Here is a 26,198-nt window from a genome sequence, read left to right as displayed (position 1 = left end):
GTATTTCCTTCAGTATAACTAAGGGCTTGTGGAAGGAGGGAGGAGAGCAGTGGAGGGTTTAGAGGAAATAAAATTGATCATGAGTTAGTCGTTGTTAAAGCTGGGTGTTGGTTACATGAGATTTCAGTCTACCTTTGTTTATGTCTGATATTTTCTAGAACAAGAAGTAATTTGTAAAAGCACAGGGCATAAAAAGAGGTGATAAAGAAATGGGACTTTACAGTTTTGTAAAATGGGACTAACAGTTTTGATAGGTAAGCTTCTGAGGAGTTTGCAATATCCCATGAGGAGGTGACCTCAAATCACCTAAGTGCTGAACGGAGCCAGGACCAAAATAACACAACAAGGAACGCTAACACCTATTAAGCAGTTACTATGTTTAAGGCACTGTTCTAAATGCTTTGCACGTATTAATTCTCATCATAACTCTCTGAAATAGGTATAAACATTATTATCCCATTTTGGAACCTAAGGCACAGAAAGGTTAAGTAACGTGCTCAAGGTCACACAGCTCCTAAGTGTCAGAGACAGGATTTGACACCAGTGAGGGGGAGCCACAAGCATGGCCTCCTAGTAAAGATGCTTTGGAACATGGAGAAATGCAAAATTATCCTCGGCACGGCTTCCTTGAAGAGGTGGCTTTTGGTCCAGGATTTGAAATGAAGGCAAATACAGAGTTGGGAGGGAGGGAGGGTGAATGTATTCTGGGGTGAAGGTACAATTTAGGCAAAGAAGGGAAGGCAGGAGATACAGACATGCTCAAGAGGTAGCGTGGATAACTGAGCTGGAAGTTAGAGGCTTATGCAGGAGGGTTGCAATCCAAGAAGGCTGCACGGAGGAGGTGAGCATGAGGGGTTTGGACAGATTGCTAGGGGGAAAGAGGAGAGATCTTGCGGTTGGGTTGGAAACTGGGCATGGGGCATAGATGAGGGCCATTCTCCCCGGCACTCAAGGAATGCTGCTACCCAGAGGCTCCAGAAGCCTTGAGCACGCACTTGCCTTTGGCTGGAGCAGGGTTTACTGCCTACACAGCACAAGCCTCTGACCAGCTGTGCAGCTCGAGGCATGATGCACTTTCTTCCCTTATTCTCTTCCGGACATGGGCACCAAATCCAACACCCCATCTTTGCTCAGAAGTCTTGGGGCTCTTGGATAAGCTTGTTTCAGTATCAAAACTCCAATGAAGGGCTGGCAGAGGCTGAGCAGCTGCTGCTGGGCCAGCCACCCTGCCTGCCACATGGTGTGAGAACTCAGAAGGAGCTGCTGCACAGCAAAGGCAGCGGCTCTCCATCACGGCCTTTGCACGGCTGTGGGGAGTAGAAAATCAGATGCACCACCCGGGGCACTCACACGAAGGAGCAAGGAAAACATTCCCCTTGGATGGTAAACTGAGTTTAATAGCAGCATGTGTCTCCTGGGCTGTCCTCAGGCTTTAAACCACCGTATCTCCCCTCTGTGCTTATTGCAAAAATTGTTTTCCGTCAACTGTGCATTTCTTTAAGATCACACTCAAAAGTCTTAGCCAAGGACTCTTTATGAAGGCAAACTTCATACAAATGTAGGGCTGATTTTAGGGGATGTGTATATTAGAATTCCTTGCTCTGTGCTTAATTTGATTCTGTAGGATGATTCCTTTTGAAGCAGAGCAAGTGTGTTTATCCTACTGTGAGCCATTTCATAATTACATGCATTATCTGTGCTCCGGGGATGTATTTGAAACACAGTAGAGAAATTTGCAATAGGAGTATCATTTCCTCCTAGCTTGCAATCAGAGAAATACAGATGGCCAAGTGAAATAATAATAATAACAACAGCAGCAGCAGCAGTCGCAACAGTAACAATAACCCGAATTGCAAAAAGGTAAAAAATAAAACACATTTAATGAGCATCAATTATATATATTGCAGAACAGATATAACTGACTTGCTGTGAGGCATCAGGATCGAACGTCACATTTTTTTTCTTGCTGACATTCAATAAGTATTGATTGGCTGGCTGATGGGTGTGTGGCATACATCTCAGCCACACCAAGATGTTGAGTGGTCTTGACATTGGTCCATTTTAGAGCTGCCTGCTTCTCCCAAGGTTTGCAGCCCATGCTGTCAATAATCTTCCAGCCTGTCTCGGTTTTAGATCAATGTTTGGTGATGCATTGCAGAGCCTTATTCCGTTCCGGTGCTGCTGTCCATAAAAATCTCTCTTGCATAGCATTTCTGTGACAGGCATGCACCACTGAAATGTCATCGCCGCCATCAGCAATATTCATGGAGCATCACTGGGGCCAGCACACTCTTGTCTATTACACCCTAAACAGTAAGAGATTCTGGATTCAATGTAAGTCCTGGCCACAAAAATTTTACCATAAATTCAGGAAGAGAGAAGACATTTATTATTCAAGCAACCAAGATGAAGGGAAGGAAGGATAGATGGATACCAAGAAATATCTATCTCTCTGTGAGCTCGTCTGATTGATCGCATTAGTTAAACTTTCAAGTAAGATTTTCAGTGATGAACTTTTCTTTAATTAAGTCATATTTCATTTTGAAGAACCCAATGCGACAAGCCAATGCAGAACATGGGAGAAAAATGTCCTCTCTGGTTGGCTATTAGCACAGTGATGGAAGCCGATACTTCACCCTGGTGACACTTAATGGTTTAGAAATAGACGAACATCTTTCCCTCTGTCTTTATGGAATAATTCTGAAATCATGTCCTGGATAATAAAATTCAAACTGCCTTCAAAGACCTAATCTAAGTTTTTCTTTCCTGTGAGCTTTGAGACTGCCTCATAAGCCGATATTAGCTCAAAGGTTGCTGTTTGCAATTAACCCTCTCTCTGTCCAGACAGAGCGTGGTGAGCTCCAACAAAGTTTAATTCTGTAAGCTCTTCTGAGCCATTGGAGAAATATCACAAAGTGGGTTTTTTTTAAATTTCTAGTCTTCTGCCTGGACTATACAAGTTTTCATCATTTAAATTTTCCCCTTCAGCTAAAATAAGTAGACTTAACACAGATTTGGAGGTTTTGGGGAGAATTCTATAGATTGCAAAAGAAACTTCCGTATGTTGGTATAATCATTTCTACTTTGGAAACTAATGTTGTGCATACCATATAGGGGATTTTATGGTCCACAGGTGGCAATGATTTTTTTCCTTAAGACAGAAAAATTCAGTAGATTATAATGGACAAATGCAGTTGTATGTTAACTGCTTGGTATGGAATAAATGCTCCCTGAATCAGTTTTCCCCATCTGTAAGATGGGACTAAAAGTCCACGTTGAAGGCTTGCATGAGGGATTAGAGATATGTACACAGAGCCCTTGGTACTGAGCACAGCACATGGTAGGCACTTTCTAAATGGCAGCAAATGTAATTGTGAAATTCAGTGAAGCAGTTTCTACAGCATCTAAATTGAAGGTCCTCCAACTAGACAGAAAATTTATGCCAAAAGAGTAAATGGATGGTCCCACTATTCATTCTCAGACATCCATTCTCTCATCTGAGATTTTGACAGAAACTAGATAATAGCTCAAGCTTGAACTTTCTGGTGCCTGTGTTTCTGCATTGCTGATTGAAAGAGGAGTTATATCCAAAGATAGCTTGTATGCATGAGACAAGTTTGATCTATCAGGAAAATTGAATAGCCTGCATCTAGCTTCAGGAAGATGGAGAGCCTCTTCACTTCTCCAGAAAGCACTGAATGCTTGCCAGCAGACCCTGGTGGGGTTTTCCCCAGAAGCAGCTACACATTCTCACCTGTCTAAACCTTTGGGCTCTTGAGACGCCCAAAGCCTTACCCTGTGGAGCACACTAGACATTAGCCAGCAAACATGATTGATGCCAGATTAGCTAGCTAATCTCTACATTTCAGCTCCAATATATCTAACATTGAAGCATCTCTCTCCAAAGACATGGCTGAAAAGACTGTAGCTGGTCGCTATGGAAATGTGGTTATCTAAGAATCTGTACACCTAGGTAGTTTAGAGACTAGAGGACAAAGACAACCTCATGCCCATGAACCTGGCCAAGTTGTCCACCGGCTTGCTGAGTGAATCCGCCTTATCCCCAATATCTCTGTGAATCCAGAGCCCTAAAACACCAATATAAGGCCTGGATGTGGGATATAGAACGAAGATGTCGATTGAAACAACCATAGAACCAATGGCCAGGAAAGGAGCCTAAAAGGAAGAGAGAGAGAAAGAAGGTGGGGGGGGAATCTCCAGGTCAAAAATAGCCTACAATCCAAAATTTCAAATTATCTGGAAAGTAAAAATACACCCCATAAAATGAAAAACTCAGGGTATAAATTTATACCAGGTGAAATTAACTTCATGGAGAGTCTTGAAAAAGACTTTAAAATAGGTTATGTTCAGTTTGCCCAGAGCAATAATTCATGGATGACATCCATTTAAAAAGAAAAATTAATGATGTGAGGAACACAAGCAAAAATCAACACAAATATGAAAGGGAACCAGTTACAAGTTTTTTAAAATGTAGCCTCTAGATTGAAATCTCAATACATGGGATAAAATCTAACCTGGATGCCGCTGAAGAGGTAACTACTGAATTGAAGAGAATACTGTCAGCAAACATTAATTTTTTTACATTTTTTGTATTGAGTTATAGTTATTTTGAAATGTTGTGTCAATTTACAGTGTAGAGCACAATTTTTCAGTTATACATTAACATACATATACTCATTGTCACATTCTTTTTCATTGTGAGCTACCACAAGATCTTGTATGTATTTCCCTGTGCGATACAGTATAACATTATTTATCTATTCTACATATGCCTGTCAGTATCTACAAATTTCGAACTCCCAGACTGTCCCTTCCCACCCCCTCCCCCTTGGCAACCACAAGTTTGTATCTATGTCTATGAGTCTGTTTCTGTTTTGTATTTATGTTCTCTTTTTTTTTTTTTAGATTCCACATATGAGTTACCTCATATGGTATTTTTCTTTCTCTTTCTGGCTTACTTCACTTAGAATGACATTCTCCAGGGACATCCACATTGCTGCAAATGGCATTATGTTGTCATTTTTATGGCTTTATAGTATCCCATTGTATAAATATACCACCGAGTCTCTATCTAGCCATCTGTCGATGGACATTTAGGTTGTTTCCATGTCTTGGCTATTGTAAATAGTGCTGCTATGAACAGTGGGGTGAAGGTGTCTTTTTGAAGTAGGGTTCCTTCTGGATATACGCCCAGGAGTGGGATTCCTGGGTCATGTGGTAAATCTATTCCTAGTCTTTCGAGGAATCTCCATACTGTTTTCCATAGTGGCTGCACCAAACTGCATTTCCACCAACAGTGTAGGAGGGTTTCCTTTTCTCCACAGCTTCTCCAGCATTTGTCATTTGTGGACTTTTGAATGATGGCCATTGACAGGTGTGATGTAATATCTCATTGTAGTTTTGATTTGCATTTCTCTGATAATTAGTGATATGGAGCATTTTTTCATGTGCCTATTGATCATTTGTATTTCTTCCTTGGAGAGTTGCTTGTTTAGGTCTTCTGCCCATTTTTGGATTGGGTTGTTTGTTTCTTTCTTACTAAGTCGTATGAACTGTTTATATATTCTGGACATTAAGCCTTTGTTGGTTTCATCTTTTGCAAAAATTTTCTCCCATTCCGTAGGTTGTCATTTTGTTTTGCTTATGTTTTCCTTTGCTGTGCAGAAGCTTCTAAGATTAATTTGGTCCCATTTGTTTATTCTTCGCTTTTATTTCTATTGCTTGGGTAGACTGGCCTAGGAGAACAGTTTTGAGATATGTGAGATAATGTTTTGCCTGTATTTTCTTCTAGGAGGTTTATTGTATCTTGTCTTATGTTTAAGTCTTCGATCAATTTTGAGTTTGTTTTTGTGTATGGTGTAAGGAAGTGTTCTAGCTTCACTGATTGACATGCTGCTGTCCAGTTTTCCCAACACCATTTGCTGAAGAGACTGTCTTTATTCCAGTGTATATTCTTGCCTCCTTTGTCAAAGATTAGTTGACCAAAAGTTTGTGGGTTCATTTCTGGGCTCTCTATTCTGTTCCATTGGTCCATATGTCTGTTTTTGTACCAATACCATGCTGTCTTGATGACTGTAGCTCTGTAGTAATGTCTGAAGTCTGGGAGAGTTTTCCTCCAGCCTATTTCTTTTTCTTCAGTAATGCTTTGGCAATTCTAGGTCTTTTGTGGTTCCATATAAATTTTATTATGATTTGTTCTAGTTCTGTGAAATATGTCCTGGGTAATTTGATAAGGATTGCATTGAATCTGTAGATTGCTTTGGAAAGTATGATCATTTTAACAATATTGATTCTTCTGATCCAGGAGCATAGGATATCTTTCCATTTTTTTAAGTTTTCTTTAATTTCCTTAATCAGTGTTTTATAGTTTTCCATGTATAAGTCTTTCACCTCCTTTGGTTAGATTTATTCCTAGGTATTTTATTCCTTTGGGTGCTATTTTTAAGGGGATTGTTTCTTTACTTTCTTTTTCTGTTGATTTATCATTAGCATAAAGAAATGCAACTGATTTTTGAATGTTAACTTTGTAACCTGCTACCTTGCTGAATTCTTCGATTATTTCTAGTGGTTTTTGTGTGGAGCTTTTAGGGTTTTCTATATATAGTATCATGTCATGTGCATATAGTGACAATTTTACTTCTTCTTTTCCAATTTGGATCCCTTTTATTTCTATCTCTTGCCTGATTGCTGTAGCTAGGACTTCCGAGACTATGTTGAATAGGAGTGGTGATAGCAGGTCATCTTGTCTTGTCCCAGATTTTAGTTGGAAGCTTTTGAGTTTTTCACCATTGAGTACTATGCTGGCTGTAGGTTTGTCATCTATAGCTTTTATTATGTTGAGATATGATCCCTCTATACCCACTTTGGTGACAGTTTTTATCATAAATGGGTGTTGAATTTTATCAAAAGCTTTTTCTGCATCTATTGAGGTGATCATGTGGTTTTTGTCCTTTCTCTTGTTGATTTGCATATGTTGAACCACCCTTGTGTTCCTGGGATGAACCCCACTTTATCATGATGTATAATCTTTTTTATGTGCTGTTGGATTCTATTTGCTAATATTTTGGTAAGGATATTTGTATCTATGTTCATCAGTGATATTGGTCTGTAATTCTCTTTTTTGGTGGTGTCTTTGCCTAATTTTAGTATCAAGGTGACGGTGGCTTCATAGAATGAGTTTGGGAGTACCCCCTCCTTTTCAGTCTTCTGGAAGAGTTTGAGAAGGACTGGTATGAGTTCTTCTTTGTATGTTTGGTAGAATTCCCCAGTGAAGCCATCTGGTCCTGGACTTTCATTTGTAGGGAGGTTTTTTACTAGTAATTCAATTTCATTTCTAGTGATCGGTTTGTTCAAGTGGTCAGTTTCTTCTTGATTCAGTCTTGGTAGATTGTATGTTTCCAGAAACTTGTCCATCTCCTCTAGGTTATCTGTTTTGCTTCCATATAGTTGTTCATAATATTCTCATGTGATATTCTGTATTTCTATGTTATTTGTTGTAATTTCTGCATTTTCCTTTCTTATTTTGCTTATTTGTGCTCTCTCTTTTTTCTTCTTTGTGAGTTTGGCCAGAGGTTTGTCGATTTTATTTACTTTTTTAAAAAATCATTTTTTGGTTTGACTGATTTCTTCTATTGTTTTTTTAATCTCTATTTTATTTATTTCCTCCCTGATGTTTATTATTTCCTTCCTTCTGCTGACTTTGGGTTATTTTGCTCTTCTTTTTCTAATTCTTTTAGCTGGTAGGTTAGATTGTTTATTTGAGATTATTGTTCTTTTTTGAGGAAGGCCTGTATCACTATCAACTTCCCTCTTAGCACTGCCTTTGCTGCCTACCATAAATTATGTGTGGTCATGTTTTCATTTTCATTTGTCTCAAGGTGTTTTTTTATTTCAACTTTGATTTCATCATTGACCCATTGGTTTTTTGATGCTTTCTCTTTTTTTTTCTCCTTTGATTTTCTGTAGTTGACTTCTAGTTTCATGACAATGTGGTAAGTAAAGATGCTTGAGATAATTTCTATCTTCTTAAAATTGTTGAGGCTTCTTTTGTGCCCACGTACATGATCAATCCTAGAAAATGTTCCATGAGCACTTGAAAAGAATGTATATCCTATTTTTGGGGTGTGTAATGCTCTGAAAATATCTACAAAATCTAATTTTACTATTGTATCATTTAGTTTCTCTGTTGTCTTATTCTGTCTGGAAGATCTGTCTGGTGATGTTAACATGGTGTTAAAATCTCCTAAAATGATTGTATTCCCATCAATTTCCCCCTTTATCTCTGTTCGTAATTGTTTTATGTACTTAGGTGCTCCTATATTGGGTGCATATATATTAATGAATGTAATATCCTCATCTTGTATTACTCCTTTAATCATTATAAAATGTCATTCTTTATCTTTCTTTATGGCCTTTGTTTTAAAGTCTATTTTGTCTGAAATCAGTATTGTTACACCTGCTTTTTTGGCTTTCCATTTGCATGGAATATCCTTTTCCACCTTTTCATTCTCAATCTATATGTGTCCTTCTCCCTAAAGTGGGTCTCTTGTATGCAGCATATTGAAGGTTCTTGTTTTATTATCCAGTCTGCCACTCTATGTCTTTTTATTGGAGCATTTGGTCCACTAACATTTACAGTAATTAATGATAGGTGTGTGTTTATTGCCATTTTGAACTTATTTTTGCAGTTGATTTGGTATTTCCTCTTTGTTCCTTTCTTCTTCCTTTAGTGGTTTGATATTTTTCTTTGTATTATCTTGGAATTTATTTAGTTTTTGTGACTCACTTGTAAGTTTTTGGTTGTGGTTACCCTTTTTTGTAAGTCTATTAACCCATTACTATAACTATTTGTATTAAACAGATAGTAATATAAGCTCAAACCCATCCTACTGAGAACAAAAAATTTTCAAAAGGAAAAAAAAAACTCTGTATTTTCTTGCTTCCCTCTCCCACTCTTAATGATTTAGATGTCTTCTTTTACAATTTCATGTTTACTCTATTTGTAATTCATGTTTACTCTATTTGTATTTATCACCTTTCTAGTTATGAGTTTCTCATTTTTGTAGCATCCAGCTTCTTTTCTATTTAGAGTAGAACTTTCAATATTTCTTTTAGCATGGGTTTAGTGTTGCTAAACTCTTCTAGTTTTTGCTTGTTTGTGACGTTCTTTATCTCTCCTTCTATTCTAAAGGATAACTTTGCTGGATAAAGTATCCTAGGCTGCATCTTTTTTTCATTCAGGACTTTGAATATATCTTGCCACTCCCTTCTGGCATGTAGCGTTTGTGTAGAGAAATCAGCTGAGAGCCTTATGGGGGTTCCCTTGTAACTCACTCTTTGTTTTTCTCTTGCTGCCTTTAGGATCATTTTTTTATCCTCGACTCTGGCCATCTTGACTATAATATGTCTTGGTGTGAGTCTGTTTGGATTCTTCTTGTTTGGGACCCTCTGAACTTCCTGTACTTGGATATCTGATTCCTTCTTTAGGTTTGGGAAGTTTTCAGTCATGATTTCTTCAAATACCTTTTCAATCCACTTTGTTCTTTCTTCCCCTTCTGGAACCCCTATTATATGTAGATTGGTATGTCTTATATTATCCCATAGGTCCCTTATATTGTTTTCATTAGTTTTTATTTGTTCTTCTCTCAGCTGTTCTGATTGGGTTCTTTCTGTTGTCCTGTCTTCTAGGTCACTTATTTGTTCTTCTGCATTATCTAGCCTGCTTTGTACAGCCTTTAGATCAGCTTTCATCTCAGCAAATGAGTTTTCCAATTTTACTTGGCTTTTATTTACAGCTTCAATTTCATTTTTGACATATTTTACATCTCTAAACACTGTTTCTTTTAGTTCCTTCAGTACTTTGATCAGTCCTTTTTTGAAATCTTGATCTAGTAGGCCATCAATGTCTGTTTCATTGATCATTCTTTCAGGGGATTTCTCTTGTTCTTTTAATTGGGAGTGGTTCCTCTTCTTCTTCATCTTGCTCATATCTCTCTGGCACTGTGGCTTATGGAGTGTCAGTTACCTATTGTGGTTCTTAAAGAGTTTATTTATTTATCTATCTAAAGCCTTTGCAGGAATAAAACTTCAAAGAAAAGAGAATTTTTAAGAAAGGGAGGGGGAAAAAGGCTTAAAAACAGTGTATAATCAATAACAGAACAAGTTGAAGCAGAATAACAATCGAGTTGAGATGTCTTTTAAAAACCTTAAAAAAAGGAGAAAAGAATAAAAAAAAATTGAAACCTGTGTATATAATCAGTAACAGGAGATCAAAACCAAGAGAAATAAAAATGAAATGAGGTGGATTTTAAAAAATAATAATAAAAATATTTTAAAAGAAAAATTCAAAAAGGATTAAAACTGGAGATATATACAATTGTTTAAACAGTAAAAATTAAAAAGGTAATAGAAAATAGAACAGATTAAAAAAAGATAAAAGAAAAAGGGGGGTGTGTTCTCGTGGAGACTGTGCACTCTTAATGATTTTATCGAGAGGTCTTTCTGTCTTCACCTTGCTTCACTAACTCAGCTCATGCTTCCAGAGGCCCTCCATTGGCGCCCTTGATCTGTGCTGCTCCTGATGCCCCCTCCCAACACTACAGTCAGGTGGGCAGGCAGGTCACACCCCCTCCCAACAGCAAGGCCAACGGCAGGTCACACCCCCTCCCAATGCTGTGGTCAGATGCTGTGTTCGTGCAAGGTAGGCAGGCAGGTTGCAACCCTTCTTAGCACTGTGGTCAGGTGTCATGGTCCTGCTAGGAAGGCAGGTGCCCACCTGCCCTCTCCCAGCACCAGTCACTGCCCTGCTCGGTGCAGCTGCCCATTCTGCCTCGGGTCAGCACTTGGTAGCCAGTCTGGGGGAGACAGCAGAATAGCCCTGCCCTGCTCTGTGCCAAAACTCAGCTCCTTGTTTGTCTTGATGGCACAAGTTCTCAGAGGTACCAGGGCAGTATGATCCTATCTGCCTCAGGGTGTAAACAAGTCTCCATCTGGCCTTTGAGGCTGCTAAGCCCTTAAGTATGGATTCAGGTTTTGACCCCACACCCTGCCTGGGTCCTAAGCGCCAGGGGATATGGTGGCTGTGGCTGAGCCCTGCCTCTCTTCTCCTGAAAACCTTCCACGGGTTTTCAGAGATAGGAGATATGGCACCCTTCCCCCCAGGGCACATCAGCTGTGTTGTTTTATGGAGGGCCCAGGTTGTTTTGCCCTGTGTACCCACTCATCCATGGTGTGCAGTACCCTGCAGTCCCCCAGGGATGCCTCAGTGCAGCTGTCCCAGTCCTTCACCCAGCTCAGGCAGCCTGTCCCATCCCCCACCTGCCTCTTTGCCTCTAGGGCTGGGGGTTGTGGAGACCCTCCGTGCCCATTTAATTTAGTTCTGTCAGTCAAGGGCTGCTCCATACAGATCTGAGCCTCGGAAGTTCCCCCTCCGTCCCACTGACTTCTCCACTGGAAAGGGGGAGACCCAGTGAACAAATGCTATTCCTCCTTTGCTGCTCCCTCCCCGTGGGAACAGTCCCACACTGTTTTGCTTTTTCTTCTTTCTTTTTTTCTTTTCTCCTACCAGATTTGTGGTGTCTGCCTTTTGAAGAGGGCGATTTCCTGTCAGAGTTCAGCAGGTGCTCTGGTTGGCTGGGTGGGTCCATGGATGTGAATTTTGGTGTATTTGTGGGAGAGGGTGAGCTAAGAGTATCCTTCTACTCTGCCATCTTGGCCTATCTGATCAGCAAACATTATTTTTAATGCTGAAACTTTGATAGCATTCTCTTTAATGCTGGGACAGAATAAAGATGCTGCCTGTCATCTCTTATTTGACACTATGCCATGCCTCATAGTCAATGAAATAAGTATAAATCTAAGAAAAGATAAATGAGAACATTAATGAGAAAATTATAAAACTTAGAAAAGACATAGAAGATGTCCTGAATGAATGGAGTGATATACTAAGTTCATGGATAGGAAAATGGAATAATATAAAGATGTCAAGTTAACCTACTGATTCAATGAAATTTCAATGAAAGTCTCAATGGAAGTTTTCTATGAAACTATACAAAATGGCCCTAAAGTTGATATGGAAAAGCAAAGGGCCAAGTATACAATAGGAAAACAAGGAAGGAAAAGGAAGAGGATAATGAATATGAAAAAAATAAATAAAAAGAAGAGAAGGAGCATTAACAACAGCAAGGTGGAGCCATCGAAACACAATAAAACTGTAGTAATTTTGAGAGCAAGGTTAGCATAGAGAGAGAAAAAAGATCAGAGAAACAGAATAGAGATCCCAGAAACACACCCTTAGATAGAGAGAGGCTTAATATATGACCAAGATGGCAATAAAAACAGTAAGGAAAGGATGGTGTGATGACAGTCAATAAATGATGTTAGCTGTTTGTAGGGGGAAATAGGCATCCACCTTGCATACTGAGCATAAATAAATTCCAGGGGAATTAAAACCCAAATGGATAGAAACCTTTGAGAATCAAAGTGTAAGAGAACATATTTATGATCCTGGAATAGAGGTGGATTTTTTTAAAAAACAAGATACTAAATGGCAAAGAAGAGGAAAAGATTGATACACCTGGCCACCCTAAAGTTACTTTCGTCCAAAAAGTCACAACAAACCAAGCAGAAAACAAGCCACTGGCCAGGAGCAGATATGTGCAATAAGTATTATGGAAAAAAAATGAATTAGTATCCACAATATAGAAAGAACAGCCACAAACCAGTGAAAAACAGATAACTCACAAGAAAATAAAAGTGTATGCACAGATGATTAAGAGAAAACGTGAGATAATCCACATATGAAAATATATTCAATCTTCCTAGTAATGAGGAAGATGCAAAATAAAACAACGAGATACCATTTCACAGCAGCTGGGTTAGCAAAAATGGTAACGTTTGACGATCCTAGATGTTGGCAAGGATGTCAAGCAACAGGAGCTCTCCCACTCTGCTGGAGGTAGTATGCATATTCCATGCAGCCTGTTTTCACCCAGACAGACATAACCCAGAGAAACTGCTGCACGTGTGCAAGGAAATAATGCACAAAAACATTTCTTTTCAAATTATTTGTAATAGCAAGCAAATTACAAGCAACCTAAGCGCCTATCACTAGGCGTATGAATAAGTAAATTGCGGCATGTTTGTAAACGAAATACAGCAGAGCACGGAAAATGAATGCACCAGAATTTGTGAAAAAGTCTCAGAAATGTGAGTTTAAAAGGCAAATTTAAATAGCTCATATGCTACGAAACACTTGTACAGAGTTTGAAAACATGCAAACAGTGGTCTCCATGAGTATGCATATCTGACTGTAAGGCATTCACATAAAAGCATGCACAGGCATTTCAATCATCAGACTTAGTATATTGGTCACCTCTGAGGAACCAAAGAGGGGAATGCGCTCAGGGAGGGCCTCGATTGTATCTATAAAGATTTATTTCTTTAAAAAAGACCTATGCCAGTGTAAAACACACGGGTGTGCCCTTGTAGTTGCAGACACCTTTGGTCACGAGGATATCCTACATACCCTGACTGGTCATGCACAGAACTACATGCTTGGCTTTGCTCAGGAAGGCGGGGATTGGCCTGGAGACCATAACGTTACTGCATACTTGCTCTGCTTTTTAATGTGCTCCTGTGACCAAAGTCTCCGTGACAAATAAGTAAATGTTCTTTATTCTCCCTGTCCTGTTCCCTCAAGGGTTCATTTTCCTCAAGGCATATGCTTTAGAATTGAAAACCATAAGGAGTATAATAGGATGAAAGGAGGTACGTGATCAAAAGAGATTTCGTTTACCTTCCCAGGTAAATGGGAGTTGTCTTAAAAAAAACACAATAGAAATGCTCAGCATACACCAGGTCTTGCTGAATAGTACACTCCCTTCCCTAACTGTCCTTTGAATCAACTTCCCATTTTCTCTACACACTGTCACTGCCTTAGTTTTCATCCTTCTCACCACAGCAATGGCTTTCTCTTCTTTTCTCTATTTCTTTTTTTAATTAAAGTATAGTCAGTTACAATGTGTCAATTTCTAGTGTACAGCACAATGTCCCAGTCATACATATACACACATAAATTTGTTTTCACATTCTTTTTCATTAAATGCTATAGCAAGATATTGAATATAGTTCTTTGTGCTATACAGAAGAAATTTGTTTTTTTATCTATTTTTATATATAGTGGCTAGCATTTGCAAATCTCCAACTCCCAAATTCATCCCTTCCCACCCCCTTTCCAAGATAACCATGAAATTGTTTACCATGTTTGGAAACCTGCTTCTGTTTTGTAGATGAGGTTATTAGTGGCCTCTTTTTTCTTTTTTTTTAGATCCACATGAGTGATATCATGTGGCATTTTCTTTCTCTTTCTGGCTTACTTCGCTTAGAATGATGATCTCCAGTTCCATCCATGTAGCTCAAATGGCATTAATTTATTCTTTTTATGGCTGAGTAGTATTCCATTGTATAAATATACCACAGTTTCTTTATCCAGTCATCTGTTGATGGGCATTTAGGTTGTCTCCATGTCTTGGATATTGTAAATAGTGCTGCTATAAACATTGGGGAGCATGTGTCTTTATGAATTAGAGTTCCCTCTGGATATATGTCCAGGAATGGGATTGCTGGATCATGTGATAACTCTACTTTTAGTTTTTTAAGGAACCTCCATACTGTCCTCCATAGTGGCTGCAGCGAACTGCATTCCCACCAGCAGTGTAGGAGGGTTCCCTTTCCTCCACACCCTCTCCAGCATTTATTGTTTGTGGACTTTTGAATGATGGCCATTCTGACTGGTGTGAGGTGATACCTTGTTGTAGTTTTGATTTGCACTTCTCTGATAATTAGTGATATTGTGCATGGCTTTCTCTTCTTGCTCTCCCTGTAAACCAACCACCATCTTGTTAATTAAGTGTGATAATGGTATTATTGTTATTTAGGATATTATCATTTTTAAAGATATATACTAAAACAATTTCAGGAAAAAATAACATTTATATTTTTCTTTAAACTCAGTCACCAAAAAAAAAGATGAACAAATATGGCAAAATATTGATTGTCCGTGTATCCATAAGGCTATTCATTTGATTAACTAAAGAATAAAAATGACCAAATGTCTTCTATTAATAGAGATCTGACTGAGTAACCTATAGTAGATCCCACCCAATAAAAACAGTCTGACGTATGGAAAACATTCAACTCTGACAGACGTGGGTGGTGGCCGTCGGAGGCCTGTTGTGTTACTCACTGAATCGGTCTGTACTTCTGGATTAGGGCTGTTCTGGCCACATGACACCCCAACTCCTGTCACTTGCCTCCAATGACCTTTGTTAGAAGGAGGCCAAACAAGCCGCCGACATTTGTCCCTCATCCCCCACAGCTCTTTCTGCTTCTGACGGAAGTGGCCCATGTTTTATTCCAGAGACAAGAGGGAGCTCCCGAATGTTCTTGAGGAAGCCAAGGGACCAGATGAAAATGGACTTGGAAAGACTTTCCTGACATTCAGGGGAGCGAGCACGTTCACCCGAGATGATCAGGAAAACAGGACGGAAGGGGAGGCATGCGAGGCCGTGGGAACGGAGCTGACAGGGGCCCAGGGGTGTGAGAGGGCCTGGTGTCACGGACAGCTACAGGGAGCCTCCACTCGCTTACAGATAACTCGTGATGCTGAATTTCATGATGAAGTGTTTCTTCCCACACGTTCCTCAGGAGAGCCCATGACATTCATCACCCTTCTTCAAGGCCAAAATTAAGGCTATGAAAGCCCTCAGTGTCTCTAATTTGCTCAAGCCAGTTCACACACCTCAGGCCCCCAGATTTCAGTGAGCAGTTTGGGGCAGGAGGGTAGTGGGCTGGTCTATAACCGAGCGTTGGTCTCGGGCCCAGCGTCTCTGAGACTCAACCTTGATATCTGTGAAATGGAGCAGCACCGACGCACCCCCTCCTGAGGGGAGGAAAGGGGTGAGGCAGGAGACGCTCTGGGGCCGCACCTGGGGAGGAGCAGCTGCCCCATAAACGGCAGGTGGCGGAGCAGGGCTCCCGCTGCCCCAGCACGTCTGTGGCCCCAGATGTCGGTCAGAGCAGTGACTGCTCCAGGCAAGGCCTGACTGCACATTTCAGGCCTTGGAAAGGAGAGCTTGACAGGGCCAATGATTAAATAATAAGGAAATTAGTGCTCAGTCAAATTAGCCTTGGCATTGATTTTTAAAACTTTTATTCAAATATTTATTTGTTCAGCACGACCCAAACAGCAAGCAGACCAGCCAAATTTAATCAGGATCCATTCAAGTTCTGTTTTTAAAATATATAAGTGCATATAATATGAAGTATATACCGGTACTTTTACTATGGTTTTATTTTACATATTTAAATATGTAACGTAGATTATATATAATGTATAAGTGTTCATACCTATAAATACATAAATAAATCATTATAAATATATATAATTTATTTTATATATTTTGCATATAAAATATACAAGTACAACTTGTTTTATATATACAAGTAGATATAAGTACAACTATATACTTAAATATGTACATTTAACATGTACACAGGAATCATTATAAAGTGTGTGTGTGTGTGTATATGTGTGTGTGTATATATATATATATATTTCACTTTATACATATACATATGTGTGGACTTCCATGGTGTTTTTCAGAACTATATTTATCATTTTCTTCAGCACTAGGAATAAGACAGGGGCTATGAAAGCCACGCCCATGATAGTTTCTCCCAACAAGTTAAGCCCTAACTAAGCACCTTCTACAAAAGTCCCAGCTGAGGTTTACTGAAGTCTTACAGACAAGCAGACAGGGGTGGACCCAGTCAGCACGTGGGGTTTCCACAGAGCTTCCACCGCAGGGCCGACCTCTGCAGTAACTATGAGGTTTCCTTGTATGCAACATACAGGTTTCTTCCTTGTTCCAAAGGGAATTTGGAGCCCTTGAGATATGCAGCCTCTGAAGAGGCAGGATTTACTTTTGCTCATACGGAGAAGAAAATACATGTGAATATTTTGTTCAATCCTCGGATGTGATTTTTTTTTAAGGGTGGGTGTTTGCCCCCGAAGAATGTCACCAACAGCACTCTCTGGTCTGCACTGCTGAAGTCAGGACTTCCCGGGCTCCCCAGCCAATCAGCCTCTTCCCCACAGCCCCTTGCTGTACCGGCCGTGGTGTAGAGTGAGCGGGAAGCCAGCCCTGACCCCCGCCGTCCTCACCACAGGCCATGAAGGCATGAGGCCAGCCTCCCCGGTAACCCTTCAGCTACTTCTCGGACCATTAAGATGGACTTTCAGGGTTGCAGCTGGTAGTGTCCAGTGATGTGTGCCTTGGCCTCCTCCACATCTTGAAGGCTGTTTGGGTCAAAACACGGCACTCTGATTGACTTAGTGTTTATGCTTGGTTCAGTTCCCCATTGCTGTTTAACAAACGGTCCCAAAACTTTGGCTTAAAAAACAAACATTTACTTGCTCAGAATCCTGTCATGTAAGCGGGGACACATGTTTCTCTCCAAGTGCTGCTGACGGGATGATCTGCCCGGGTCTGCAGGAGGAAGACCTCCAGGGGCCTCACCTGGGGTGTTGGAGCAATAGGGGTGGCTGGGCTGCTCTCTCCACACAGCTCCACCCGTGGGCACCTGCGCCAGCAGGCAGAAGGCATCTTTGCACTGCATCTCATGGTCCAGGCACTCCACCAGGCCAGCCCAACTCAAGGGGAGGGGCAGCACACACGGTGGGGAGAACTGTTTGGATTCCTTTGGTATAACAGAGAAGAGAGCAAAAGGGAGAAAGTTAATGAAATGATGTGTCTATTGCAGAGAACGTTCTAGAACGTGAGACTTGAGAAGGCGTTGCTCAGAACTGTTAAGGCCAACAACCTTCAGAAAGATTCTCTAACGGATGCCCAGGGTTCTTAATCTGGTCAGCCTCAAGCTTCTGTAGACGCCCTGAAACTGAGTGCCAAGTGTTGCCTGTGTGGGCTTTTATGTCCCTGGAGGGAGGTGGGGGAACTGTAACCTTCAATCCAACCCCAAAGGAAGCTATAATCCAAAAAAAGGTAAATAACCATTACCCTGTAACTGACAGGCAGCATCACCCGACGGTGGACAGAAGCAGCCTTGAAAATAACCACCAGCCCACAGTTCAAAAAAAAAAAAAATTGCAGCTATTCATCGAGCATCAACCCTAGATTGTTTCCTTTTCACAGAAAGCCTATAACTGTCTTCTGCAGGAAGACACTTCAAATTTTAAAGATCACCTTTCAAGACTGAAAATGTTCTGAGAAGCTTCTTTCCAGTAGAAAGAAGCCAATGGCAGGAAGGGCAGCTGGGAGGTGTGAGGGGAGGGAAGACAATAAACAGATGGAAAATCCAGAGGCCTGGGCTGGCTCTGGGCTAATGCAACCATTGGAAAGAAATTGCTTCAACAGACAGAATTTAAGGCACCTTCTCCAGAGTCGTTTGACCCTGTGTCTAATTTGGCTTTATTTTTCTCTGCAGCCACGGGACCCGATGCGCCGGGGAAGTGTCTGCCGCCGCCAACAACAACATCTGTGGGGTTGGAGTGGCTTACAGCTCCAAGGTGGCAGGTAAGCTGTCCCTGCCAAAGGGCCCGAGAAGGCATCACACTCTGGTCCCCAGCCTGGCCGGAGCCAGGGAAAAATTCCCAGCAGAGCAGGCTAGCCAAGACTGGTAGATTTAGCACGAATGAAAAGAAAAATTTTTTTAATTTAACCTATATGGCAATATCAATAAAATTTAAAATTGTTTAAGGTCCACAGATCATGAGCACAGAGAACAATGAAGTCTTACCAGTGGTTTCACCCATGTAACCATCAAGAAACCACACCCCGAAGCCTTCCACCCCAGTCACTGCCCATACACACTGCCCCTATACACTGCCCCCGATTTCTGGCAGCAAATATTGGTTACCCGCAGGTTCTAAACTTTATATAGCTGAAATTGTGCTGTCTGGACTCTTTTTGTATCTGTATCCACAACATTTTCAAATAAAGACAGTAGAATCTAAGGAGGTAAACACAAATTATTGTAAATGTACTGAGATCTCTTCAAAATGTTTTTGGGTTTTGGCTTTGGGGTTTTGTTTGGTTTTGTTTCTGCATAATGCATCTCATCTTTAAAGAAGTCTATCCTACCTAGAATGTTTGTATTAAATTCCATGGGAGGGAATTTAACAAGTTCCTCTTTATGGGGCCTTTAGAAGTGAGGGTGACAGGTCACCAGAAATTTGGAAAACAACATCACCAACCACCCTCCAAAAAAAGAGGGAGAGAATGAGAAAGAATGAGGGAGAGAGGTTCATAAACTTTCAACAAGATGCAGGAGGATGGAGTGGCTCCTGGCTCATTCCAAGTTTTGCATCAAATTTGGTTCTTAATTTATTCAGGCTGAGTCACCCAACCTTGTTATTCTTTTTTTTAACAACGGTCTTGGTATTTTTTTTCCTGGTGATTTAATGGAACCATAAACATACTCTGTGCTGACACTTGCATTTTCAAGGACCTAAACCAAGCGAGAGCAACCTGTGCCACCCCACCATTAACCTCTTTCGACACTGTTTGCTAAGAGGCTCCCCTGAGCTGGGTGCTGGATTTCACAGAACAGCACCTCTACCTCTGGGGCGTTCTGAAATGCAGCCAGGGAGGATTTGCCCCTCGGCTTTCAGCTCACTGTACTCTGCGTGCCTCCAAAACACTGGCACTCAAATGTCAGAAAGCACCATGAACTCAGGGGAAAGGACATCACCTAGTTAATATTTTACAAGCCAGGCTCACACTTCGGGTGTGAGGAGGTGGGTTCCCTATTCACAGCACAGACTGGAGGCAACTGAAAACTTCAAGCCTGGATTTCTCGTTCACAATGATGGTCTTCAAAAGAGTTTTGAAGTTGTTACATGCCCAGAGTAACTTTTTGAAGAAGGGAGTCTTAGAACTACTGCCTGCAAAAATGAAGACTTGGGATTAGCGCACGGCATTCGGGGGTCCACTGGGGTCCTCTTCTCCCTCTGCTTCTTCTATCTTTTTCTCTCTTATCACATGCACCTTGAAAACATCTGAGTTGCTCATCAAGTGTACCGAATTCTCCTGCTCTCTTGGTTTGAATTCCCTAAAAGCAAAGCTGAGGCAGGGATTTGGGTACAAGGCATTTCTTTGGGAAGTGACTCCTGGAAGCCAGAGTGAGGGAAAGAGAAAGGAATATGGTGAAGTGAGGGACCAGCAAAGGGTGTGGAGATGAGCTGGTGGCTCCCACGGACAGCTGGGGCTCTGAGGGACTATGGGGACACCCTTCAGAATTGTCCCCCAAGGTGAGGAGGCTGGGGAGTTTACCTACCAACTCCCATTCCCTCATTGAGGTGGGGGGTCTCCTGGGCCACGAGCAACTGGCCTGTCCAGCTTGACGTTCACAAGGGTTGAGCACAACCCCCAAGACAGAGAACGCACCCCAGGCAAAGACCTTCAGATGGGACCAGTGGGTCCAGGCAGAGTGTGACAGCCTCTGACTCACCCCTGATCCCAAAGGTGAGTGACGCAGCCTGCCCTCAGAGACATGTCTTGACCCGTGTTTGTGAACCCCGAGAGCTCCCAGGTCTCACACAGTGCTCTGAGGATCCAGAAACTGAGCCCAGAGCCGGTGGGAGGCATGCCCAGCCACACCAAGATTCCCGTCCCTTAACCCCAGCTTTGCTGCCCTGTAACCACACACACGGTCCTAAGTGCTCAAGGGCGGGGGAGCTCCAGCCCCAAACTGTGCCCACTGGAAGCGTAAGAATTCTTCACGAGGAAGCCCTGGAGAGTTACTCAAGGATCGCAACAACAGCAGAATTTGATCTTACAGACTTCAGGGGAACATTTTGTTCATTTTGGCTGGCAATTCCCAAAGTTGGCTGGTTTTCATTCTTCTGAATAAGCCATACCCGCCAAAGAATCTGGCCTTCTGAGCGAGGGAGGACTAGAGCGCCACCTGGTGGCAAAATGAGATCATTGCGTTCCCCGGCCGTCAGTGCCGAGGTGTTCAGTCACAGGTTAGGAGTCGCCGGGGGCAATGTCCCAAGTCCCTCCAGAGTCCCAGGTCTCTCTTCACTGTCTTCAAAAAAGGGCTAAAGTTGAGGTGCTGTCAGATCTCAGTCCATAAAAAGAAAAGAAAGTGGAGATGAGATTCGAAAACAAGTCCTCTGAATGGAAACAAGGAGAAAATCACTGAGCGTCGCTGCGTCTGCCCATCAGCCTGTTGGCTTCTCTTCCGCTCACAACTTGGCTCGTTTTTCCATGGAGATTCCTGTCTTTTCTTGTTAATTTGCATGTATTCTCAGATACTAGCCCCTGATCAGTGTTAGTCAGCACAAGTACCTTCTCCAACACTTTCACACGAGGCCCTCAGTCCACCTGCATTCCATCTTCACATGTTGTGCTAGCTGGAAATCCAGTTTTATTTTTCTCCACATAGTAAGCCAGTGTTCCCAGTACTATCTATTCAAGAGTCTGTCCTGTCCCTCTGACTTGGTGCCACCCTCACTGTGTATTAAGGTCCCATACATAAGTGGTGAGTCTCTGTGTAAATCTAATCTAGACGAAACTTCCTTGCCAGCGTAAGTCAGGAAGGGTAGCCCTTCTCCTTTTACCACTGGGCCTTTGAATGTGCTCTGCCCTCTGCCAGAATGCCTCCCCCTACGCTCAACTTGGCCACCTCCTCTTCATCCTTCAGCAGTCAGGTCCCCTGTGGCGTCCTCCAGCATCACCACCCAGGCCAGTCCCTCATTTGCACTTGATAAAGCATGCTGAGTCTTTCCTGCCCTGCACCGACTACCGTCAGCTATTGTATGTTCTTGTGCATGGTTATCTGATCAATATCTCACTCCCCTGGCAGACAAAGACAGGAGCCAAGTCTGTTTGCTCTCAGCCCTGCACCTACGACAGGGTCTGGCACACAGTGGATGCCCAGACCTCGTCTGCTGAGTGACAGGAAGCAAGGAAGGAATAAAGAGGAAGGGTCAGTGGATAAACCCATGATGAGCAGTAGACATTAGCCATTGCAGAAAAGAATTGGTGGTTGAATGGAGTTGAGGGATTCAGGGCATAAGGACCCAAAGCTGATGGAATTTCCACCAGGACGCAGAAGTATCGCCTCTTCCACCAGCACCATCTCCCCTTTGTACTTTATCCCAATCAAATTCATTCCAAGAAGACCTGGGCATTCTCATCACCCCCTTCCCTCCCCAGCAAGGCACCGTGGGAATGTCCACCAGCAGGAGCTGCCCCAGGGCCCAGCCATGAAGACAGGGAGGGGATCCCTTTGCATGAACACCCGAGGCTGCTCCAGGCTAACGAGAACCACACTATTGACTGTTATCAAAGCACCCTGACATTTCTTGACCAGCAATGAATTGCTTCCACATAGTTGCCAATAAAACTCACAATATTTCAATGAATTTAAGTAGATTTTATCTGACTTTTAAATAAAGCAGTAAAAAAAAAAATCTCCTGTTAGCACAATGATTAACATGTTTTCAGATCCTTAAGACCTAGACCAGCAGTGAATTTGCTCCTTAGCCTGTCAAGGAATATTCGTGAGCACAAAAGGTGGCCACTGGGACACTGGGGTGTGGGGGCAGACGGAGCGTTTCCTGGTGTCTCGTACAAGCTCACCTTTTGTAACAGCAGGAAAGGCAGAGGACTTAGCTTAAATCCCTGGGCCGGGCAGCCCCCAGAGCCCAGGGAACCTCCAACTCTAAAAGGGTCACGAATTCAGTGCTCAGGCCGGGGAGGGCAGGCAATAGAAATGCTTGATGTGCGCTCTTTCCTCGCCATCAAATCGCATTAGCCAATGGAGCGTTTTGCAAAAGTGAAGTCACTGAGTTCTGGCTCCCTGGGCTTCCCTCTCTCCCTCTGCCTCTCACTCACACTCTCTTGCCTGCATCTGTTCTCTTTCTCTCTCTCTTTCTCTCTCTCTCTCTCTCTGTCTCTGTCTCTCTCTGTCTCTTCCTCTCTCTCTCTTCCCTGTAGCTCTTAGAGCATCCAGGGACAGAGAAGAGTCTCTCGCTAAAAACCCTTGGGTCACCCTGAGTCTCGGTCTTGGCTGCACATGGTACAATTGCTTGCAAAAATTAATACTGTATCACATTCAATTAATGCATGCCTCATTCCTCCCGAGCTTAACGAGATTAAAAGAGTCGGGCGCCTGGCCCCTGAATATCAATCAGAGTCTTGCTCCCAGTCTATAGCCACCCCTGCCTCCCTTGATGCTAAAACAGTCAGAAGATTAATTCACACCAGCTCCGATGCTCTGGGCAGCACAGAGGGAGCCAGGGAGGGGATGAAGAGGGAAGCAGGCAGAGGGACAAGGGCTGCAGGGGAGAGAGCAAAGGGCGCAGCTGGAAGCACCACGCGCCAGCTGCAGAACAAAATCCAGCGTCGCCATTGTTTGGCACCTGGGACTGTCCAGGCTCGCTTTGGCCGGAGTTGAACTTCTCTCACTTTCTGGCTGAGGCAGGCTGTTCGGTGCTGGTCGTCCGGGCACTGGATGCATTCAAGACCACCCGAGTTTTCTCCTTGCAGACAAGTGAGTACCAGCCTCTCTGTGATGTTTCTCCGCCCACAAAGTGGACACAGTTTGCAAGAACAAGAAGAAGCTGTGTTATCTAGTTTATCTGTAAGCTGTTGGCCACCTTTGTTGAATAGATTCTTTTCAATACGAAAAATACAGATGGGCCAAAAGCAAAACATAGAGTTTTAGATTTCCTATCCTTTATAAAATGAACCATACAATTTAGCTTCCAGAAAGTTCGACCCAAAGACTATGCTTATTCTGCAAGGTGTTCCAGGAGAAAGGATCCTGACTAACAATTAGATGCTTGTTGGCAAAAACAGTGACCTGGCTTATGGGCAGAGGATGGAAAGCCTGGATCTAACTTCTGTTACAAAGAAAATCAGCTAAATAAGTTAATAATACCATGCACTTATTTATCAACTATTTATCATGCTTAAGATAAATTCCAAGTGCTATGCGGATGCCCAAGGACACAGAAATACACAAAATAGGCACGTGCTCAGTACGCAAAGACCTTGCTGCCTGGTGCTGAATGAAACATACGAATGAACAATTGTAATGGAAGGCTGACAGTCAGTGCTAACCGAGGACCCAGAGAGCTGGACCTGCAAAGACTTCCAGGGAAATACCTACCCAACACATAGGTTGGTCAGGAGGAGGGGAGGCCCTGGGGGAAATTGCAATGCAAGCGCAGGGGATGGGCTATGAGACACTGAGGAGGAAAGAGAACCTTAAGAGAAAAGACAATTTCATGTCAGTTTCACAAGCCCTGCAAGAAGCTCATCTTCCTTCTTTAAAGTGACGTGCCTACTACATTAGAGGGTGGTGCTTATGTAAGAGTGTCCTTTGACCACTGGAACCAAGTAAAAAGTGTCAGAAGCCAGGCTTTTATTACATACAGCCTAGTCTTTTGTTTCAAAATTCCCACGGAAGGAAAGACAGGTCAGCTTCACAGACACTAAGAGCTCCTTGCCACGAAACAGTGTGTCAAGCAGAGAATAATACTGTCCCCAAACAGTGATGTTTCGAGGGTAGTGATGGAGGGACAATGCCCTTCCCATTGGCTGCTGCTGAATTAACCCTGGAAAGGCTCTTTATCAACAGCCAGAGGGTGATGTGAACTGTGGGTGTCCACAGGAAGGGGCAGAGTGCCCCCTCTTCCTGGGTCCCTGTACACACCATCACACAGAGAAAAGGGCTCTGCTCCTTCTCAAGTTCCCAGCAAGAAGTCACTCCTACGAGGCACCAGAGAGCAGCACAAACTTTACAAAGGTAACATAGGAGAGAACGAAGAGGGGGGTATCCTGCACCCCATTACTAATATATTTTAGAATTACCCCATCAACATTTCTGTCCTCCCCACAAAGCTCCTTCTCAGCTACGATGCGAGAGTTCCTCTTTCCTGCCCCTCCCTCTGTCCCTGCTGTCTGCTCTCTGCACTCTGGAATTTCACCTTAAATATCTAGTATCAATCACCTCCCTGAGCTGTCAAGCACTGAAGCTTCATTTCTCCTCTGATACTTGGCCCCAGTCAACCTCCCCGTACCTGGAGGCCAAGCTTCCACTTAGAAAGCTTATCAAGGAACATCTCCCTATTAGGAATTCTAGTAACCTTTGCTAGGGGAATAAAATTTTCTTCCAATAATCACACAAGGAAAGGTGTGGGTGGTCTGTGCATCCTTCCTGATCCTCTGAAGGTGTAACCTGCACAGCATGAGGCTGGACTCAGGATCGCCCTGCAAATCCCGGGCTCCGAGATGGCAGACCCTCCAACCACAACCAGGACCAGAGCCCCCTTCCCCACCTTGTCTCCTGTGAACTTGGGACCCACACCCAGTGCTTTCCCTGCCCTGGCGTGCCCACAGGTATCAGGATGTTGGACCAGCCTTTTATGACGGACATCATCGAGGCATCCTCCATCAGCCACATGCCTCAGCTGATAGACATCTACAGCGCCAGCTGGGGCCCCACCGACAACGGGAAGACGGTGGATGGGCCCCGGGAGCTCACGCTTCAGGCGATGGCCGACGGCGTGAATAAGGTAAGGTCATTCCTGCCGCCACCAGGCCCCGGGGGCAGCGCCGGGGGTGGGAGGTGTCCAGAGAGGAGGTGACCAGTGGAGCGAGGGGCAGGGCAGGGACAGAGGTGGGGCTGTTACCCTATGCATTAGCTCAGGTCCTGCGAAAAATGGACCCCCAAAACAGGGTTCCCAATGCAGACTTACTGAGGGGGCCACCTGTGAAGGATATAGGGGAGGGGTCTTTGAGGGGTGTGGTGAGGCAGGGGCCCTTCAGAAGGCAATGTGGTCCTGAGAAGGAGGGGAGGAAGGAGGGTCGCACAGGGGGTCTGTGCGAGCACCCCGACCCTGCGCAGGCGTGGCTGGGAGCGGCCCCAGCAGTGGGATCTCCACACAAACCGGGTGGATTCAGGGCGCAGCAGTGGAGGCTGTAAGCCCAGGTGCTCCCAGGGCAGGAGTCTAAGCCGTGTGTGCTCGTGGCCGCCCATCCCTGAGATTAGCCAGGAATGGACAGCGCCAAGGAGAAGGAACCAAGGCCGCGCCTCAAAGGGAGCCGCCGGGTCACTGCACGGGTCAGCGGCCGGTGGCGAGC

At 43.2% G+C, this 26,198-nt stretch overlaps 1 protein-coding gene across 1 annotated transcript in view; it reads left to right on the top strand.

Moving 5' to 3' along the window:
- PCSK2 (proprotein convertase subtilisin/kexin type 2) overlaps nucleotides 1-26,198 on the top strand; it is a 218,249-nt gene that overhangs the window by 157,777 nt on the left and 34,274 nt on the right. The window contains exons 7-8 of the mRNA XM_032461792.1: nucleotides 18,526-18,614; nucleotides 25,455-25,630. Coding sequence (XP_032317683.1) covers nucleotides 18,526-18,614; nucleotides 25,455-25,630 — 265 coding nt within the window. The remainder of the gene's footprint in view (nucleotides 1-18,525; nucleotides 18,615-25,454; nucleotides 25,631-26,198) is intronic.

This window comes from Camelus ferus, chromosome 19, assembly GCF_009834535.1.
Source record: "Camelus ferus isolate YT-003-E chromosome 19, BCGSAC_Cfer_1.0, whole genome shotgun sequence".
In the NCBI taxonomy this organism is placed as follows: Eukaryota; Metazoa; Chordata; class Mammalia; order Artiodactyla; family Camelidae; genus Camelus; species Camelus ferus.
Note: the sequence above shows the minus strand (reverse complement) of the source record. Positions and strands in the feature narration are given on the sequence as shown.